A 22,439-nucleotide genomic window follows, 5' to 3' on the forward strand; every position below is an offset into this window, starting at 1 on the left:
GCAACAAGTCATGGGAACAAAAAAGAAGTATTTCAGTACCTGCAAAAACTGGTACCAGGGCGCCATCTGCGGCAAGAAAGCGTAAGTGGTGTTAACGATTTCAGAATTCATTAGTTTACTAGCTTTATATATAAAAAAGCTATAATGTCTGATTTGCCTACACGCCCTTACTACTGTATATAGTAGGATAGAAGCTGAATAATGGAAAGTGGCTGCGATTTTGAGGCGCCACTACTGGCTGATTGATAGAGTCTTTTCTTACAAGATTAATATTTGTGGTTTCACTTATTAAACAATTTGTACAAAACGAAACTTTATAGCGTAAATGAGAACTTCCAGGGTGAGGATCCAAATAGGCAACGCTCCAGTAATACGCTTCATGACATAGTAAGGAAGAACTAATATATTTAGATACCTTTTGTTAATTTATCGTGAAATACTTAATGGCTCCTACATGATGATTACAAGGAGTGTTTCAACTGTTGGGACAAGGTGCAAAGAAAACAGTCTGTCTTGAATATTGTATTCAGATAAAAGGCTAGGTCAACTGACTGGAAATTAGCTCAAGGTGACCAAAAGGGGGTTGTCCACTGTTGGACCACTTCTTATCAATAGTCTCAGGGTTCTGCATAAACTAAAAAATTGTAGTAATTACATCCCAGTTCGATCCCGCTGCTCAGTTTTTTGGTCCAGTGTAGCCCGGCAGGTCTACTAATAAACTGGTTTATGTATGTAATGTGAAAATCAAGGAGGAACTCCACTATAAATAATCTGAATTTGAAAAATTTGAGGATAAGAAACTCGTTGAGCTGAATAAAATAGTTCCTGTGGCATGATGAATGTGGTGCATGTTAACCTCCTTCCTCATCCAGAGTGATTGCTAATAAAGATCCTTTAGATTTGAAAGTTTTATAATAATACTGCTATAGTATTTCCATAGGTGTCTAGAGTTTATTGGAAGGCTATACTTTTTTTGGTTGTCTCATTAGAGACAATCACTACCAAAAGTTTCAGCTGGGAGAAACAGCTGATTGCCCCAGGTCCAGCTCCCCACATCAGTGACTAGTGAGGCTTTTCCCCTGCAATGTAGTATTACATGTTCCATTCAGATATATGACCTTCAATTCTATGCAAGAATGGCTTTAGTCAGCTACAGTTGGAGCTGCTCATATAGACTCAAGCTTGGACTGGCCGGCGGGTGAACAGGAGAATTCCCCTGGTGGGCCACTGAGCAGAAGTGAAGTTCCCACCATCCCACATGAGCAGTAGTTGGCACAATACACTTGATTATCGACATACAGACAAAGGCAGTATCTCATCATTTATCTTACAAACTCCTCAGCTTGTTATGTAGAACAATAAGTAATTTTGTAGATTAAGTTAATATTAAATGTAGATGAACAGGGGGACCTCAAGGTCAATGTTACTGGTGATGCGTTGGCATCACAGTCTGACACTGTTTAGATAGGCTAGAAAAGGTTCTTAAATCTTTAAATTTTCTATTGACAAGTTTAGGCAAGATAATGTCTTATACTTGACTCTGGGCAGTGTCCTTTCTGCTGAGAGCTATTTTGAATACTTTTCTCCCAGCATAATATTCTACCACCTAGATGGATTTCCACAAGGAAATCCTTCAAGTATGTGCCAGCATAATACAGATTTACAGAAATGCACCTAATTTCTAGTTAATGACTCATCTAGTTCCGAAGACTTCTTATTTAAATGCCCTTTTAGGATATTGTAAGTTAATAGAAGGAAAGTCAATCATCCATAACCTCCACTTAATACCTGGAGAAAGCTGCCAGAAATAATGGATTAAAACAGACAATCCATTCATTTTAATGGGCACCCCGTAATAATGAAATTCAATGTAGTAAAGAAATTCAACATCTGTTTCAAGGTCCTCCAGCAGATTATGGTTGATCGCTGAAGATCAGAATAGAAGAACAGAAAGGTTCTGTATTCTACTTTTTTCAGTGAAGGCAGCAGCCTCTATCAAGGCTCGGAAAACTAGATTAAGATTGGTATTTGATAAAGCACTAATAAAATACATTCCTTTAGGCAAAAATGTAAGTAGACGGATATTTGAGATTACGTGGAGGAGATACCTAGTATCAGGAATGAAGAAAGAGTTGGATTGATGTTGATATTTGCAAGATTCTGTCCTAGAAATCTGTTCATCGGGATAAATTAAGGGTTCAGATTCTAAATACCAGTTTATAAACTTAACGTAAAATGTGCATTGAGCTCGGGAAACTTATAGCAGCACTTTATGTACTCAAGGAATATTTGGTTTAGGCTACTAGGGGAAAACATATGGCTCTCAAGCCACTGTGAAGATACAACTCCTAGCATGCCCTCACAGATATAGGCTGGACATTTTAGAACATTTTTTAAGATAGAAAAGTTGGAGATGACTGTTTCAGTCAATAATTAGTCATAACATTTACATTTTTCAAAGATTCCTAATTAATGTTAAAGTACAAAAAAAAGTTTACTTTTTTTAAAAAGTAGTTTGAGTCATCGTTTTCTAACTTTACAAAAAAAAAAGTTTTTAGTTTTCCCTTTCACAACCACTAGGGGGAGCAGTGATGCTTCCATCGCACCACCATGCTTTCTAGTAATGGTATCCTGAATAGTGAAGGTCCTTGCATCCAGTTTAAATCCTATATTGAGTCTGATTTATATAACTAAATGCAAAATAAAGGCAAAAATACCAAATGTGTATTTCATTTATTTAATTATAACCAACTTAAATGAGAATAAAAGTAAAAAAAAAAAAAAAATACAAAATTATTTAATTGCAATCTGGGTTTCCTTAGCAGACAATGTGATGTGAGTGATGGCTGAGGGAGAGAAAAGGGAATCCTTTAAAACAAAATAATGTAGTGTGGGCTAACCACCTTAAATGGGAAGAAAAGTAGAAAAAAAATAATAAAAAAAAAAAATATATATATATATATATATATATATATATATATACTGTATATATATATATATATATATATATATATATATATATATATATATATTTATTTACTTGCAAACTGGGATTCCTGAGCAGACAATGTAATGTCAGTGTTGGTCGTGGCTGAGGAAGGGATTCCTATAAAAAGAAATACTGCAGTGTGGACTGTGATGGATGTAAAGGACTATCCTGAACAAAAAACGTAAGTGCTTGAAATAGGTGGAAAGGGGCACTTAAATGTTTAGCCACGCCATGATGCACCAAGTGCTTGTACTTTATAAAGAAGGTCAGCACACAAAATAAGGAAGATCAATGATGGGAAGCCAAATGGAAGGGAATCTACCATCAGAATCTTCAATAAAAACACTCATTAATAGAAAAACAGAAAAAAAAATTGCAACTCCAGTACCAACTATGATTAGCAAATGTGTTTCAGACTGCTGATGGACCATTGAAAAGATATCAGTTTCCCCCACTAATCCACATGAATGCTATTAATGGCCTCCCTCAATAATATCTAACAGTGTGTGGTTGAGAGTTTTGGTCTTCCAGCTCAAGTTGAGAGTTTTAGTTGTCCATTAACATTGGGGGTTCAACCAACTTTTTTTCCTTGAATGTTTAAAATCAGTAGTGTCCAATCCCCTATCATGATTTAATTTACATATCTGAATTAGAGGAACCTTAAATATGGCAATAAGAATAGAGGCTTCCACAGAGACAACCCTAGCCCTACTAACTATTGCTGTGGACAATGACGGCACCATTGGTGAATATGTAACAGTAGGATCCAAATGAAGTTGAGACGTATCTAACAAATGTACTCAAGGCTCTAACATTTTTTTTAACTGATGTTCTAACCCTGGCTGAATGTGGAGGAGCGTAGTCACTATCTACAAACTTACATTGCTGCATGATCCTATAATAAATCAGTAGTAAAAGGGCAGGGAGACTTATCGCGAAGTAGCCTACAGTATGTTCATGGGGAGGGAGTAGGACTTTTTTTTATTTTATGTCTTATTCTTTTTTTTTGCAAATTGAATCATAGCAGTAGATACATTGAATAATTTATTTTGCATGACCTTGTGATATCAAGCGCATTACACAATATTTTGGCAATTGAAAGCTTTATTTCCTGACTCCCCCATAAACATGCACGCTAGGTTGTGATACTCTCACATCAGAGGTTACTGGATAATTTGGAAGGACTCCCCAACCTAACGTATATCTCAGATGGATGCCTCCACTGTATGTCATTGTGTAGCCATAAATCGTCAGAAGTATACGTAGCCATAAATCCTCAAAAGTATACGTAGCCATAAATCCTCAAAAGTATACGTAGCCATAAATCCTCAAAAGTATACGTAGACATAAATCCTCAAAAGTATACGTAGACATAAATCCTCAAAAGTATGCTCTTTGAGAAAGGCTTGAGGATACAAGCTGAAACGCGTCATCACTGTATTTGTGACCCCTAATTCTGAGAAAATAAACCTTGAAAGAAGAGAAAAAATGTGAGTGCCGATCTTACATTATTATGTGAAGCCATCAAGTCACATATTTTGTTCACTTATTATGTCCAATGATAAAAAAAAGTTAAAAAAAAGCCTAACGTACTAGGCACATTTTATTTATGTTCTGTTGTATTGTTTATTGTATTACATGATTAAATTTTTGTCTGGTAGATAACTGATTGACAGCTACTGGTGTATGCATGTGTGATTTTAGCTGGAAGAATCATTAATTTGTTGTTATTGCTTTGACCTTTGGGTTCATGTCAATCACAATAAATCAGGAATGGACCTGTCAGCAGTCCGGCCTGATTCCTGTTATTAGAGCCATATGGATGTTTAGAGAAGCTTTAGACAAAGTAAAGGGAAACTGTACACTGTGTTGAAAGTGATACATAGAGCAGACATAACGCTAATAATGAAAAAGCGAGTATCATACTGTATGTCTAGGCTGGCTTGAATTCGCCAACGTCGCACTAAACAGGCTCGAATCTCGCTATGGCAGGGGAAGCACAGTCATTCTTTGCTTGTATAGTTGGCTGAAGGTTTAGGGACTCTCTTTTGAATTTAATGAACATTGACATCTGCATGGAATTGTATGGTTCCCCCTGTCTGTGTGGGTTTCCACCAAGTAATCTAGTTTTCTAGTAATTGGCCTTTGACTGCTCATACAACTAAAGACCATTGGCTGAAATCTGGTCCAGTGGCCATTAGCTCTCCCAGACCTCTGAATTTCTGAATCCCTACAGTTAGTGAAGTAATCTGTCATCCATAGGGTGAATTCTGGTTCAGTTGCCGTTATCTCTCACTGACCCCTCAATCAATACAGTTAGTGAAGTAATATGCTTTCCGTAGGTTGAATGATGGTCCAATGGCTGTTATTTCTACTGGACCTCTCATCCCTTCAGTTAGTGGAGTAATCTGTTGTCCGTAGGCTGAATGCTGGTCCAGTGGCCGTTATTTTTCCTGGACTCTCAATCCCTACAGTTAGTGCAGTAATCTTTCATCTGTAGACTGAATGCTGGTCCAGTTGCCGTTATCTCTCACGGAGCCCTCAATCAATACAGTTAGTGAAGTAATCTGCTGTCCGTAGGCTGAATGCTGGTCCAGTGGCCATTATTTCTTCCGGACCTCTCAATCCCTTCAGTTAGTGAAGTAATCTGTTGTCCGTAGGCTGAATGCTGGTCCAGTTGCCGTTATCTCTCCCGGTCCTCTCAATCCCCATAGATAGTGGAGTAATCTGCTGTCCGTAGGCTGAATGCTGGTCCAGTGGCTGTTATCTCTCCGAGACCCCTCAATCCCTACAACTAGTGGAGTAATCCACTGTTAGTGTTTATTTGTCTTGTGGACCAAATAGATAGGGCTGCTGAAATCCAATCGCCAGATAACAGAGAAAGGTAGAAACCGGGTTCTTCAAAGCCGCGCCAATGATCACCAGCCAAAGGATCAGATCAATGAAGCTTTATTGTTGCATCGGTCTACGCGTTTCAGGAGCCCTGCTCCCTTCCTCAGGACCATCAGATACAAGCATACATCAAATCAGATTTGAGATTTGATGTATGCTTGTATCTGATGGTCCTGAGGAAGGGAGCAGGGCTCCTGAAACGCGTAGACCGATGCCACAATAAAGCTTCATTGATCTGATCCTTTGGCTGGTGATCATTGGCGCGGCTTTGAAGAACCCGGTTTCTACCTCTCTCTGTTATCTGCCGCTTTGGGTTGCTGCTGCCGTGGTCAAATTTTACGTGCAATTACAGTGGTTGTGACTCTCACAACCACATTTGGTGAGTAGTATTGCTCCCCCATCCTATACCCCTACATACAAGGGTAAGACCCTATTGCGCTTTATTTTTCCACAGCTTCTTCTATTACCGAAATCCAATCGCCGACACTTCTGCCATGATGTAATTGACAATATCTGTACAGCCCTGTATAATATGCTGGTGCTATATAAGCAATGAGAAATAAGTGGTTCTATTTAGAACTTTTAAAGATGTTTGAAAGCTTTTTTAGTCTTTGATGAAAGTTTGATTAAAAACTTAAAATCACAGTTCTTGTTGACTCTCTAGTGAGATATTTGCTATTAAACATCAGGGGAGCACAACTTGCGGCCCGTGGACCACACATGGAATCCAATGCAGCTGGCACCAGCTTATAGCACTGAGTGAGCACTGAATTCAGCAGTGAGTGGACTACGTTCTCGTGCTTGGTCGAATAGACAGATACAAATGAAACAGTCTGATTCTAAACTGTCTTGTGCTAATGGATATGGTCGGTAAAAAAATATTTGGTGACACTCTGGGGGGTTGGCCGGGGTGATGGCAGGGTGTGTGGTAAGAGAATAACACACTCACCTATCTAGGGGATGGTTCAGGCAGAACTTAATCCGTCTTGTTTGGAGCAGATTTAAATAAATGGAAAACTGGGAAGTCAGGTTGTTTCTGTGTGTGTTTCTATGTGCTGTCTGCCATGTGAAGGAATAATCGAAAGGGTTATTTCAAAAGTAATTCGTTTATTGGCAGAATATTTAGACACAATTGGTTTTTGGCTACGGACTAGAGCCTTTGACAGGTGCGGTATCCTCAACCCAGAGCACAGTACCATCCTGACTTCCCAGCTTTCCATTTGTGCTATGAATGGCTCCAACAGAGGACGTATTTATTCATACGGAAGCCATCAAACCACTGCTGAGCGTAGTGTGTCTTTAGCCTTAGTGACTCCTATCTGTGTAGGAGATAGTTTCACATGAATGTGGATCTCTCCATCGTAGTTCATGAGGGATGTTAAACATTTGACTGTTTCTAGAGTTTCATTGACTACAATGGAGTTGTCCGTACTTGTGTGGAAAGCAGGGATGCCTTCCATAAATGAAGCCCCCCACTTATGGATTGCATTGTGGATAAGTTTTAAATAGGTGAATCCATGCAGCACCTTATACGTTGTTTTGCTGCTATATATATAGATAGAGAGAGAGAGAGCGATACACACATATATATATATATATATAAATATATATATATATATATATATATATATATATATATATATATACACACACTTAACAAAAATATAAATGCAACACTTGTTTTGGCTCCCCATTTTCATGAGCTAACCTCAAGGACCTAAGACCTATGTTCACAAAGGGCCTTTTTCACTCAAATATTGTTTACAAATTTGTCTGAATCTGTGTTAGTAATCACTTCTCCTTTGCCGAGATAATCCATCCACCTCACAGGTGTGGCATATCAAGATGCTGATTAGACATCATGATAATTGCACAGGTGTGCCTTAGGCTTGCCACAATAAGAGGCCATTTAAAAAAATGCAGTTTTCTCACACAGCACAATGCCACAGATGTCACACGTCGTCAGGGAGCATGCAATTGTTATGCTGACTGCAGGAAGGTCCACCAGAACTGTTGCCCACGAATTGAATGTTCATTTCTCTACCATAAGCCATCTCCAAAGGCATTTCAGAGAATTTAGCAGTACATCCAACTGGCCTCACAACTGCAAATCACGTGTATTGTCTCCAGCCCAGGACCTCCCATCCAGCTTTACCTCTTGAGGGCAGCCACCCAGACAGCTGTTGCAACAATCGGTGCGTAACCACATTTTTGAACAAAATGTCAGAAACCATCTCAGGGAAGCTCATCTGCTTTTTGTTATCGGGGTCTCCACCTGATGAAGTTCGTCATCGCAAATGACTTGAGTGGGCAAATTCTCACACTCAATAGTATCTGGCAAGTTGGAGAGGTGTTCTTGTTATGGATGAATCCCGGTTTTCATTGTACAGAGCAGATGGCAGACTGTGTGTATGGTGTTGTGTAGGTGAGCGGTTTGCTGATGTCAACATTGTGAATTGGGTGGCCTATCATGGCAGTGGGGTTATGATTTGGACAGGCAAATGTTATGGACAATGAACACAGGGGCATTTTATTGATAAAATTTTGAATGCAAAGAGACACCGTAATGAGATCCTGAGGCCCATTCTTGTGCCATTCATCCATGACCATCACCTCATATTGCAGCTGATAATGCACGATTCCATGCTGCAACGATCTGTACACAATTCCTGGAAGCTGAAAACATCACAGTTCTTGCATGGCCGCATGCTCACCGGATATGTCACTCATTGACCATGTTTGGGATACTCTGCATCAGTATATACAATAGTGTGTTCATGTTCCTGCCAATATCCAACAACTTCGCAGCCATTGAAGAGGAGTGGACCAACAGTCCACAGGCCACAATCAACAACCTGATCAACTCTGCGAATGAGATGTGTTGCACTGTGTGAGGCAAATGGTGGTCACAACAGATACTGACTTGTTTTCTGAGCCCCCTAGCTCCCCCAACACATGAACATTTTAGAGTGACTTTTTATTGTGTCCATCCTAAGGCACACCTGTGCAGTAATCATGCTGTTTTATCAGCATCTTGATATGCCACACCTGTGAGGTGGATGGATTATCTTGACAAAGGAAAAGCACTCACCTACACAGAGTTAGACAATTTTGTGAACAATATTTGAGAGAATAAGGCCTTTTGCGTCCATAGAAGAAGTCTGAGATCTTAAAGTTCAGCTCATGAAAGCCGGGAGCAAAAACAAAAGTGTTGTGTTTTTTTTGTCCAATATATATACCGTGTATGTGTATGTATATATATATATATATATATATATATATATATATATATATATATAAATCAACAATTCCATCAATCCCATCATATAAAATCAAAGGAAAAAATCCATGTGATATGCAATTGTCCACCAAAGCAGCATATGAAAAAATGGAGAAGAGGGTGGACTTGGGAAATTTTTAAAATTATTAAATTGTATTGATAACAAATTTAAAAGGTAAACATGATTATAACGCAAATAGGGTGCATAGAAAAATGGAACAAACATGTATACAAAACACTAGACAAAACATAAAAAACACTGACAGAATCCTGTTATTATGCAAAGTGCATAATGGTTAATGAGGGTGATAAAGCACTCCTCTTATATTGCAAAATTCACAGAGTACAGGGAATCATTACAATGAATGGCAAGACCCTAATTAAAATGCATATGAGTCAGAAGCTGAAATGCTTATTTAGACAAAATCAATTAGGTGCCATATGAAAAGAATAGCAGTCTGCCCCCTGTAAGGGCAACAGTAGAATTGAACTGGCTAAAATGTAAAATACAAATAGTAAAGAACATTCCGTTCAAAGTTTAAATGTAATACCAACCGGTTCAAAGAAGTAAACCTGCAGGGGGGACTGCCGTGGACCACCCAACACGCGTTTCACATATGAATATATATATATTTATATACATAAATAGAGGCAATGAAGATGTAGACCAGCTCACCTGTGACAACTCTGAATGAATGGTTCCTCCTGTTATCCTGAATATTGCATGGATCCACACTGGGTCTTGAACAATTTAGAAAAGGAAGAGTGATCCAGCAAATATCAAGAGGTTCGGTTGGCATAAAACAATGGATTTGATAGAAAAATTAAAAAACATATATAACAGAGCTGTAAATAATAAGTTGCAGGAAATAGTGTGTTACAGACAACGCGTTTCGGCGGTATAAGCCGCCTTCATCACGGTCCAAGCCAAAACCATAGTCATTCTTTGGGTTGGACCATGTAGAGTCTATCCGTTCACCTTTTCTACAAAGACACGGTGGTTGGATCCAAAGATCTCAAATTTGGACTCATCAGACCAACGCACAGATTGCCACTGGTCTAATGTCCATTCTTTGTGTTCTTTAGCCCAAAAACGTCTCTTCTGTCCTTAGCAGAGGTTTCCTAGCAGCCATTTTACCATGAAGGCCATGAAGCCATGAAGGCCTGAGGCACAAAGTCTCCTCTTAACAGTTGTTCTAGAGATGAGAAGGTGTGTCCAAACTTTTGGTCTGTACTGTATATATATATATATATATATATATATATATATATATATATACTTTCAGAGAAACAAAGACGGAGTGTTGCATTTAAAATCTATATTAGTTTACCTGTACCCTGTGCTGTAAATGTTAATTTACTGAGTAATATAATCTGACCTCTCCTCTGTGTCTGCAAATCTTGTGCAGTTCCTGTTATAAAATATCCAGAGGAAAAGAAAACCCCTCTTCATGAAATTGTGACTTGAGATATTCCCTTAAACGCTCCATCTGTTTGCTGTTAAAATCACAAGCTCAAACAAATCCTGAGTGAAAATTGAGGCGCTGTTAGCGCATTTTACCCCCGAAGTAAAAGTGAATAAGTGAAAAGAGAAAAAGACTTTGAAGTTAGAAAAAGAAGATTATTTCTATTTATGTCATGAGTGAAGGGGATTGTCTGCCCGGCAATATGAAGCCAATGTATATTTGTACTGTTCAACATTTGATACTAAATTTGGGGTTACATACCAAGGAATGGCAATATACAGACCATATGTTCTGCTTCAAAAAATACGCCATTAAAAAAATGTAATAGCTCCATGAAGCATTTAAAGTCAGTCAGAGACAATAAGTGGAGAGTTAGCTTCCATGAACAACTGCAACTACATAGAAATGATTGACTAAAAAAATGTACTGTTCTGCAAGTATTGGCATGATTGTGTGTGGACCAATTGTGTATGGACCAATTATGTATGGACCAATTGTGTATGGACTGATTGTGTATGATTTGATTGTGTTTGGACTGATGGTGTGTGGACTGATTGTGTGTGGACTGATTGTGTGTGGTCTGATTGTATGTAGTCTGATTGTATGTGGTCTGAATGATGACTTAAATGTTCTGAATGTACCCTATATACTTGAGTACATGTTGACCCGAATAAAAGCCGAAGGCACTTAATCTTAGCACAAAAAACTGGGAAAAATTATTGACTCGAGAATAAGTTTAGGGTGGGAAATGCAGCAACTACTGGTAAATTTCAAAATTAAATATAGATATCAATAAAATGTAATATGCCCCATTCTTGTCTCCTGTAGTAATGTGCCCATCCTGTAGTAATGTGCCCATCTTTTCCCCTGTAGTAGTGTGCCCCATCCTTATCTCCTGTAGTAATGTGCCATCCTTGTTCCCCATCCTTGTGTCTTGTAGTAATGTGCCCATTCTTTAGTAATGTCCTCATACTGGTCCCCTTCTTGTTCCCTATTATGCCATTGTTCACATACACACACAAAAAAAAAATCTTCTCACCTGTCCTCCGTTTGCTCGGTGTCCTCTTACCTGCTTTTTGCGAAACGCAGGCATGTACACCCCTCAATGATCTCGGCTAATGCAGGGGGCTGCCACTGCCATCAGCGCTTTATTTACTTCAGTTGAATGATTTGCGGTGCGGCAAATCATCCATCTGAAGTAAAGCGCTGATGACAGCTGCGGCCAAGATCATTGAGGGGTCTATGTGCCAGTGGTCCGCAAGACGCAGGTAAGAGAACACCGAGGGAATGTGAGTATAAGCCGAGGGGGACTTTTTCAGCATCAAAAAATGTGCTGAAAAAAGTTGGATTAGACACGAGTATATTTGGTATGTTGATTGGATTTATGTGTCCTTTTTAGTAGCTTTTCCATTTCTGCATGTATGTGGACTGAACGGTAGATCTTCTAGCCCTGAATTATATGGACTGATTGTATTTGACCTGAATAGTGGCTTTTCTGGTCCTGCAGGAGAACATGCAAACTCCTAACTTGAAACCCTAAAACTCATTGTTATAAGGCATATTGACCACTAATATACCATACTATTATATCAAGAAAGTAGTAGTGCACATGGCATATTTCATATGGCGTTAACCCCTTCAGCCCCGGGGCACTTTCCGTTTTTGCGTTTTTGTTTTTTGCTCCCCTTCTTCCGAGAGCCATAACTTTTTTATTTTTCCATCAATCTTGCCATATAGGGCTTGTTTTTTGCGAGACAAGTTGTACGTTTAAATGAAACCATAAGTTTTACCATATGGTGTACTGGAAAACAGCAAAAAAATTTCCAAATGCGGAAAAATTGCAAAAAAAGTGTGGTGGCACAATAGTTTTTGGGATGTTTTATTCACGGTGTTCACTATATGGTAAAACTGATGTGTGGGTATGATGCCTGAGGTCGGTGCGAGTTTGTAGACACCAAATATGTATAGGTTTACTTGTATCTAAGGGGTTAAAAAAATTCACAAGTTTGTCCAATAAAAGTGGCGCACGTTTTGCGCCATTTTCTGAAACACGTAGTGTTCTTATTTTTTGAGATTTATGGCTCAGTGATGGCTTTTTTTTGCGTCTCGAGCTGACGTTTCTAATGGTACCATTTTTGCGCAGATGCTACGTTTTTATCGCCTGGTATTGCATTTTGCATAAAACTTGCGGTGACCAAAAAACGTAATTTTGGCATTTGGAATTTTTTTGCCACTACACCGTTTACCAATGAGATTAATTGATTTTATATTTTGATAGATCGGGCATTTCTGAACGCGTGGATACCAAATATGTGTATGTTTATTTATTTTTTAACCCTTTTCAATGGGGGGAAAGGGGGGTGATTTGAACTTTTAGGTTTTTTGTTTTTTTTTATTTTTTAAAACTTTTTTTTACTTTTTTTTTATTTTACTAGTCCCCCTAGGGGGCTATAGCAATCAGCAATCCGATCGCTATTATCTATCTGCTGATCACAGCTATACAGCTGTAAACAGCAGATACAGTCACTTTATTTTTCCCTCTGCTCCGTGCCGAGGGAAAACGAAAGTGAAACAAAATAGCTGCAGGCGTCATCACATGACCCTGTGCTACAATGGCAACCACCGATAGTCACGTGATCATGCACGTGACTTCCGGTGGGGGCGGAGGTAAGTAAAAAACATGGCCGCGCGGATTTAGATCTTGCTGCCAGACTTTGGCAGCAAGATTTAAGGGGTTGATGGCCGCGGGTGGAAGCGATTCCACCCGCGGCTAGCAGGCACACATGTCAGCTGTTGAAAACAGCTGATATGTGTGCCAACCGCCGCCGCCTGCCCGCGGCAGGGGGCGGGGCTTAACGGGACACGCTCCATGACGGGTATATCCATCCATGGTCGTGAAGGGGTTAATAATCCTATTGATGCTCCTGTAATGTAATATCTGTCAAACTGAATATCAAAAATAATATTTTATTAATATTATCATATCAAGCTAAGTGTTACGGTTGCTGTGGCACTGGAGACTATGTTCGGATTTCTTGCTACTGCACATGTGCGAGCACTGGAGACTATGTTCGGATTTCTTGCTACTGCACATGTGCAAGCGCTGGAGACTAAGTCCTATCTTGGAGCCATTGCACATGTGCGGGTGACATCATCGCTGACACGAGGTCACATGTCTCTGACACCTTCTAAGCTGATTGGCCGCTGGTCATGTGCTTGTGACACGTGGTCACATGTCTCTGACACCTTCTATGCCGATTGGTCGCTGGTCATGTGCTTGTGACGCTTTGCTCGGTGATAGGCCAGCGTGACGTCATTGCTGTCGTTCTGGCAGCGGATTGGCTCTGGTGTCCTCCATCTTGGATGAGGCACAGAGTCTATATAAGACCCTGACGCACGCCGCCCGGTGCTCAGTCCTCTTGGTTCATGCATGAGAGTAGACGCTCTGTGCACGTCCCTCTAGGCATCTCTCTGTCTATGCTAGGTGAGCGCTACCGGCAGGGTAGCGTTTTTATACCTTACAGCTTCGGCTGCAGTCCGTATCCTTACATCTTAGTGGAGCGGACATAGGCAGGTGCCTGAGGTACATGGTCCGGCTGGGCCTTGTGATTCTACTCATAGGTGGACATTGCCGCTAGGGTAACGTTCCTTATACTGTGTCTGGCAGTTGTTCGTATCCTCGCACACTAGTGGAGCGAACGCAGGTAGGAGCTTTGTGCGGCTTACGCTGCTGTCTGTCTCCTGGCACCGCTAGAGGAACGGACCTAGGTAGGTGCCATTTCACACTCACTGCTTTTGTCTCTGTGACCATTAACAGAGACCATACCACACACCCTCCAAGTAAGGGAGGAATTGCTTTATTTCCTAATTATATTCCTCTGTGAGTTTAATAGAGGTATTGCACTCTGCACTTGTGCTATTTACAGTGGCACACGTATATACCCCTTATCCTCTGCCATAGTCTGCAGCAGAGTCTTTGCACGGTGGACCCTGACTGTCTGATATTCCTTTGGGTTTTATTATCAGACAGCCCCCCGTAACACTAAGGGAAAGAATGTGGTTCTGTTGTGGCATGCTAAAGAAAATTTTCAAAAGAATTTAGCTCTGGGGCGGTACTGGTTCTCATTGTAAAGGCCCTGTCACACACACAGATAAATCTTTGGCAGATCTGTGGTTGCAGTGAAATCATGGACATATTGTTCCATTTGTACACAGCCTCAAATCTGGCACTGATTGTCCACAATTTCACTGCTGCCACAGATCTGCCACAGATCTGCCACAGATCTGCCATAGATCTGCCATAGATCTATCTGTGTGTGTGACAGGGCCTTAAGTATCCAGGTGGTTAAAAAAGACCTATTAAAGGCAATGCTTTTTAGGAAAATAGTATCCAAATTAGCTTTCCTACAGAAAGAGAACTATCTTATATAAGGCAATCCTGTAAGTAAATCTCCTTATCCCAACCGTAACTCATCAGTAAGAACCAGCAAACTCCAGAGCTGCATTAAAGGCTCTCATCAAACTAACCACTACCCAGCTATGTACTGATGAAGTGCTAAAATTCAGTTCAGCTGTCTACAGATGGGTCTTTGGTATGGATTGTCTAGAATAGCTGCTTTCCCTCTGGAGGAGAGCTAATTTACATGCTAAATTTTTTTTTTTTTTTTTTTCAAATTCCATTGGTAACTTTTACCACATAAATATACTCTGCTGTTCTCATTGGCTTGCTCTTCTACAAGAGTTGTTCTTTATCTTTACCTAGAGAGCATAGACTGGAGCATTGGGCACCTTGATCTGAAAGATACCTTGGGCTTCAAACTGCTTGCAGTCCAAACTACCTACTGGTTGGACATCAACCAATCAGTTAGGCCTGTTTCACGTTTCACGTTTCACTGTTGCGTTCTGACTTACGTTCAGTGTTCTCGTCGGGGCTTCCAACTGGAGGCAGACACCGAGACAGAGTCTACTACGTCTGATTGTCTGCCTCCAGAAAGTGTATACTCCCAAAAATAGTGCTTGACAGAAAACACAGTGACTCCGTTTGCACCATTATAGTCAATGGCCCTCTTGGCGTATGCCCTGATGGGACCACTGAACGGGGAAAGGAACGCGGTGTGTAAGTGGCCTAAGTTATTATCTATAATTTAGATGTACCAGGTTAGCAGAAGTGTCGATAACATAATTTTGGAATACCGAACCTTCTAGTGCACAAGTAGGATGTCACCTCTGTATAATCAGTTTTTCCTTTTGGTTCCAAATGAAGACATACATGCTGAAACATGAAAGGCATTTTGCTAGGTTGAAATCAATACTGGGATGGAGATGTTCTATGTGAAAGCTTTCCCTGGGGTAATAATATAAGCATGCTTAAACAAATATATAGCACCATATGAATCTTAGAATCTCAGATTTCTACACACGTCTAGGTGGAGGATGGGGACTAAGTCTGCTCAAAATCTTTGCTAATGAGTAAACCTGACAAGAAACATGACAAAAAAATTCCTTCCAAGCCTTCAGGTTAGAATGAAGATCATTTAGGGTTCTTTAAATGGATCATTACAAGTTTAGACATTTTCATCTTGAAATCGTGCAAGAGTGTACATACAACAGACACAAGCACTGCAGCTGCTACATCATGATAAAGAGAAGGGGGTGTGAGCTTAGGCTAATGGCACCATTTTCCTGGATAACTTGCATAGGGCTCCTCTTCTAAAGGAACTGCAGGAGAGGAAACAAATATTATCTTCAAAAAAGAATTATATAATCCTTTCCCAGAATAAAGCGGGCTTTACACGCTACAATATATTTTACGATGTGTCGGCGGGGTCATGTCGTAAGTGACACACATCCGGCATCGTAACTTATATTGTAGCGTGTGACAGCTACGTGCGATTGAACGTTAAAACGTTCATTGCATGCACGTCGTTCAATTGCTAAAAATTGAACGGGAGTTTGTTCAATGTTCCCGAGGTAGCACACATCGCAGTGTGTGACACCCCGGGAACAATGAACAGATATTACCTGCATCCCGCGGCTCCCGCCGGCAATGCGGAAGGAAGGAGGTGGGCGGGATGTTTACGTCCCGCTTATCTCCGCCACTTCGCTTCTATTGGCCGGCTGCTGCGTGACTTCGATGTGACGCCGAACGTCCCTCCCACTCCAGGAAGTGGACGTTCGCCGCCCACATCGAGGTCGTATGGAAGGGTAAGTACGTGTGACATCAAATAATCGTTTATGCAACACGTTCAACAAATTGAACGTGCCGCACATACGATGGGGGCGGTTACGATCGCATACGATATCGTATGCTTAATCGTAACGTGTAAAGCAGGCATTAGAAATATGGGTGGCATGACGTAAAACCAAGATAAGGTCCCAAATCTCCATGTCTTTGCACCCTCCTTAATGCTATGAATTAGTCATATAAGGAAAATTATTGTACAATTGATCTTGGTCTCAAACCTGGAAAATCTGAAAGACATTTTTGTTATTTATGCAAAACTATATACTATGACTTCTTAAGTTCCACAAATGCATCCCTTTTAATGTCGGTTCCTGGCCCTGTAAAGTCTACTTCATGTACTGTGCTCGAGTTTTCTGTGTCTCGGGCACAATCCTTTTCTTGTTTGATGGGCATGTCTTCCACCAGCACAGGGGTACTACGATGGGGATCCCATGTGCCACCATATACGCAAATCTATACATTGGCTGGTGGGAGGAAAGGACAGTATTGTCTGAAAGTTTCACCAAATGGACAGATTTGATTTTACCGTGGCTATGTTTTATCGTTGACATCCTTATTTTTTGGACAGGCACAAAAAAAAAGAGTTTGTGGGGGCTATTCATGTGAACACTGTTAACCTTAGGTTTACCTACATAGAGACATAGAGAAAAATTAGATTTTCTTTAGATTTAGAAATCAACAAACAGAAGGATGGTACATTATCAACCATTATATACAGGACGGACACGGTGACTAACAGTCTTCTTAAGTGGAAGAGTCATCCCCCTACTCCATTGAAAAGGGGCATCCCGTAACACTAGAACTACTGGACTCGTGACACCTATATAGAAATACATGGTGCAAAGTAGTCAAAATGACTACCTCAGTAGTTCTAGTGTTAATGACAATTCCTGTGGTTACGTAGGAATTGATCATCATTAAATTACTTTAACAGTCAAAGAAGAGAACTTGATTGCAGATTTTGAAGGTGTGGGTATGCGAAAACCATTTTAAATAATGTTTAGGATAAAGCTCTGACCACCAAAAGAACGCTTGAAGCCATGGAATAAAAAGGTGGATGATGGCTACATCAGGATGATTGGCATATATGATGATAGAAGAAAGTGTGCAACCTTCTGAATACCTATTGACCTATCCTCAAAACCGATGACGATATTGCCAAAATCATTATGTAACGTGCACCAGTCACATATAGTGAAGCAGATATCTAAGAGACAGGCTAGTCCTCAGCCATCTCACATCAGAAAGACCAAGGACTACGTGGTTAAATCAATGTGGATTGAAAGGAACCTTTATGTAGATGCGGCACATATAAGACCTGCAATTTTATTAGGGCGAGGATCAAAATTTACCAGTACCATTACTTGACTAAAAGATCAATGCAGGTGTGCCGCCCCCGTGCCAGCAGCCGGCGCTGCTCGGATCCGGGGCCTACGGTACGGCTTGAGGGGTTCCCTGGACCCGGGGGTCGCGCGGAAAATCCGAATAAAAGGGGGGATGTATTTGTACGGAATTGATTGTAGAATGTCTGTGACGCCACCCACGGTGTGTGATGAAGTGGGACACCACCGCTGCTGTTGTGGGATACCCCGGGAAGATGTAATGGCAGCCGGACGTTAACCCCTCCGTGGGTACGTAGGTAGGGATGGATGCCCCGGGGTCCAGTGTCTCTGTGCATGTTATGGCGATGGCAGGGGCTTGCACGCCCAGATGGACCAGGGGATAGTTGGTTACTCACAACTGAATGAATCACACGAGTCTTTTGGTAAACCAAGGTGCTAGTGGCCGGCCGCTGCGGCCGGTTGTACTCTGGTCCCCTACCCAGGCTGGTGGTCGCTGTCCTTTCCTCTGCACTATTTTTGTGTATTGTGGGCTGCCTGGTTTGGAACTCAGGAGTCCGCTCCCGACTTTCTGTGTGCCTAAGGAGCCGTGCCCGCTGACGCTGACCCATTGGATCTATGGGCCCTGGCGGATGCCCTATCCCTCTCTGTGGATGGTTGCCTGCTTTTGGGACTTTGGTTGGGACAGGACCTGTAATCCTGCCCTCAATTGGTTAATTAGCTAGGCCGCTGGTTTCGGTCCTGGCTTCAGGGTCCGAGTACCCCCTCTGTGCACGGTTTCTGGTCGGGTCTCCGGTGTCTGTACCGGTGGGCTCCAACCCTTCTCTGGTCCTCCTCGGATCAGCCGAGCCGTCTTCCCGTCTCCTGCTGATGGAGACCACCGTCTGCCACCTAGCCAAGGTACCAGGGCGCCGACTGTGGCACTGTTAAACTTCAACCTTCTCCGCTGGAGCTACACCTAGCTCCAGCCCACACTCCTCTCAACTTGAACTACCACTCAAACTGCTGTTTTTCCCGCCCCGGGCTGTCTAGACCCCTAGGTGGGGGTTCCCTAACCGTCCCGCCCACTGGTGTGCCTGTCTTGCCCTAAGGGGGGGTGACTAGAGTTTCAGGTTGGCTGTATGTCACCTAGGTGAGGGAAGATGTTATGCGGGGGCCTATGTGTGACTTCCTCTACTTAGTTTTGCCAGGGCGTCACACAGGGATTTCATAAACTGCTAAATACAAGACTTGGTGTATATGATCACATGCTCCTGTCCTTTCAATTATGTAGGCAAAACGATTTGCCATTTTCAGAGACGTATCATTGAGCATATGGGTGACATCAATAGGAAAGAGGACAAAAAAGTGGCGAAACATGTGTGGTCCTTTTCTGTCTGGTTGTCTGTCCTTTTCCAGAAAGGGTGATTTTGATTAGAGGGTGGAGGCGCAATGGATATTTTGGCTGAAACATGTAAAGCCACAAGGTCTTAAGGAAGCCATTTAATTTGTTTCATTAATTTAATGTCTAGGGATTCAATTAACTACTATGGTATGTGGAATATATGTAGGAAACCAAATTATCTGTGGTGTTTACCATTATTACACTACTTCTCCTACATTGGTGGCACTCAATAGCCCCATATGTGTTCTCAACATCCCTGTTTGTTATCTACATCTTTACTACATAAACAGTAAAAAACTGAAAAGCGATAGTGTTGGCTCCATTAAAAATAGTCTTGGTGAAATTGTGGAAGGGGATGAGGGTAAAGCCAACCTGCTGAATGACTTTTTTTCTACGATTTTTATACAAGAAAATGCCATGGCAGATGACATGACCAGTGATACCATAAATTCACCCTTGAGTATTACCTGCTTAACCCAGCAGGAAGTACCCCGCCGCCTCGAAATCACCAAGGTCGTTAAATATCCGGGCCCGGATAGATAGACCATTATTTTTAATCTTCACAGATTCCTTAATAACAGGGTCGGTACCGCAGGACTGGCGCATAGCAAATGTGGTGCTAATATTCAAAAAGGGGACAAAAACTGAGCCGGGAAATTATAGGCCGGTAAGTTTAACCTCTACGGTTGGTAAAATCCTTGAGGGTTTCTTGAGAGATGCTATACTGGAGTATCTCAAGAAAAATAACCTTATGACAGAGTATCAACATGGGTTTATGAGGGATCGATCCTGTCAAACTAATTTGATCAGCTTCTATGAAGAGGTAAGTTCAAGCCTGGACCAGGGAAATGCAGTGGATGTTGTGTATATGGACTTTTCAAAAGCTTTTGATATGGTGCCACACAAAAGGTTGGTACATAAAATGAGACTAATGTGAATAGGGGAAAATATGTGTAACTGGGTTAAAAACTGGCTCCGTGATAGGAAACAAAGGGTGGTTATTAATCGTATGTACTCAGACTGTGTCTCAGTTCATAGTGGGGTACCACAGGGGTCAGTATTGGGCCCGCTTCTTTTCAACATATTTATTAATGACCTTGTTGGGGGCATGCGGAGTAGAATTTCAATATTTGCAGATGATACTAAACTCTGCAGGGTAATCAATACAGAGGAGGATAATTTTATATTACAGGGAGATTTATGTAAATTGGAGGATTGGGCTGAGAAGTGGCAATTGAAGTTTAATGTAGATAAATGTAAGGTCATGCACTTGGATAGAGAAAATAAAATATAATTATGTACTTAATTGTAGAACACTGGGTAAAACAGACACAGAAAAAGACTTGGGTGTATGGGTGGATGGTAAACTTCACTTTAGTGGACAGTGTCAGGCAACTGCTGCCAGGGCTAATAAAATAATGGGATGTATTAAATGAGGTATAAGTGTTCATGAAAAAAATATAGTTCTACCTCTGTACAAGTCACTGGTGCGACCGCACTTAAAATACTGTGTACAATTCTGGTCACCGATATATAAGAAGAACATAGCTGAACTGGAGAGGGTGCAGAGAAGAGCGACCAAGATTATTAGAGGAATGGGTGGGCTGCAATACCAAGACAGGTTATTAAACTTGGGGTTATTTAGTTTGGAAAAACGAAGGCTTAGGGGGGATCCAATCACAATGTATAAATATATGAGGGGACAGTACAGAGACCTATCCAAAGATCTTTTTACACCTAGGCCTGCGACTGGAACACGGGGGTATCCGCTACGTCTTGAGGAAAGAAGGCTTAATCATAATCACACACGAGGATTCTTTACTGTACGAGCAGTGAGACTATGGAACTCTCTGCCGCATGATGTTGTAATGGGTGATTCCCTACTAACATTTAAGCAGAGCCTGGACGCCTTTCTTGAAAAATTTAATATTACCAGTTATGTATATTAGATTTTATGACAGGGTGTTGATCCATGGAACTAGTCTGATTGCCGTATGTGGAGTCAGGAAGGAATTTTTTCCCTATTGGAGCTTGTTTGCCACATTGTTTTTTTTTTTTTGCCTTCCTCTGGATCAACATGTTAGGCTACGGGTTGAAATAGATGGACTTAGGCGGGCTTTGCACATTGCGACATCGCAAGCCGATGCTGCGATGTCGCACGCGATAGTCCCCGCCCCTGTCGCAGGTACGATATCTTGTGATAGCTGGCGTAGCGAAAATTATCGCTACGCCAGCTTCACATGCACTCACCTGCCTGCGACCGCCGCTCTGGCCGGCGACCCGCCTCCTTCCTAAGGGGGCGGGTCGTGCGGCATCATAGCGACGTCACACGGCAGGCGGCCAATAGCGGCAGAGGGGCGGAGATGCGCAGGATGTAAACATCCCGCGCACCTCCTTCCTTCCGTAGAGCCGCCGGCGGCAGGTAAGGTGAAGTTCCTCGCTCCTGCGGCTTTACACATAGCGATGTGTGCTGCCGCAGGAACGCGGAACAACATCGTAACTGTCGCGGCAGCATAATTATGGAAAAGTCGGAGCCTGCAGCGATGATACGATAACGACGCTTTTGCGCTCATTCATCGTATCATCTAGAATTTACACACGATGTCGAAAGTGACGCCGGATGTGCGTCACTCTCGATTTGACCCCAGCGACATCGCACGTGAGATGTTGCAATGTGCAAAGCTGCCCTTAGAGTCTCCCTTCAACCTTAAAAACTATGATACTATGATGATACTATGATACTATGATCTTTGTATATATTTCACCACAGTATGCACCTCTTTCTGGGAACATTTATTCATATAAGTGACTAAAAAAATATAATGGTCTTTAATTTTAGTGGTG

At 41.5% G+C, this 22,439-nt stretch overlaps 1 protein-coding gene across 3 annotated transcripts in view; it reads left to right on the forward strand.

Annotated features, from left to right (window-relative positions):
• POSTN (periostin) overlaps nucleotides 1-22,439 on the forward strand; it is a 111,758-nt gene that overhangs the window by 2,557 nt on the left and 86,762 nt on the right. For all 3 annotated transcript variants that reach the window (XM_075337314.1, XM_075337316.1, XM_075337315.1), the window contains exon 2: nucleotides 1-81. This exon is cut by the window's left edge and continues 18 nt beyond it. In XM_075337314.1, coding sequence (XP_075193429.1) covers nucleotides 1-81 — 81 coding nt within the window. The remainder of the gene's footprint in view (nucleotides 82-22,439) is intronic.

The sequence above is a fragment of the Anomaloglossus baeobatrachus genome, chromosome 2 (genome assembly GCF_048569485.1).
Source record: "Anomaloglossus baeobatrachus isolate aAnoBae1 chromosome 2, aAnoBae1.hap1, whole genome shotgun sequence".
Classification (NCBI taxonomy): domain Eukaryota; kingdom Metazoa; phylum Chordata; class Amphibia; order Anura; family Aromobatidae; genus Anomaloglossus; species Anomaloglossus baeobatrachus.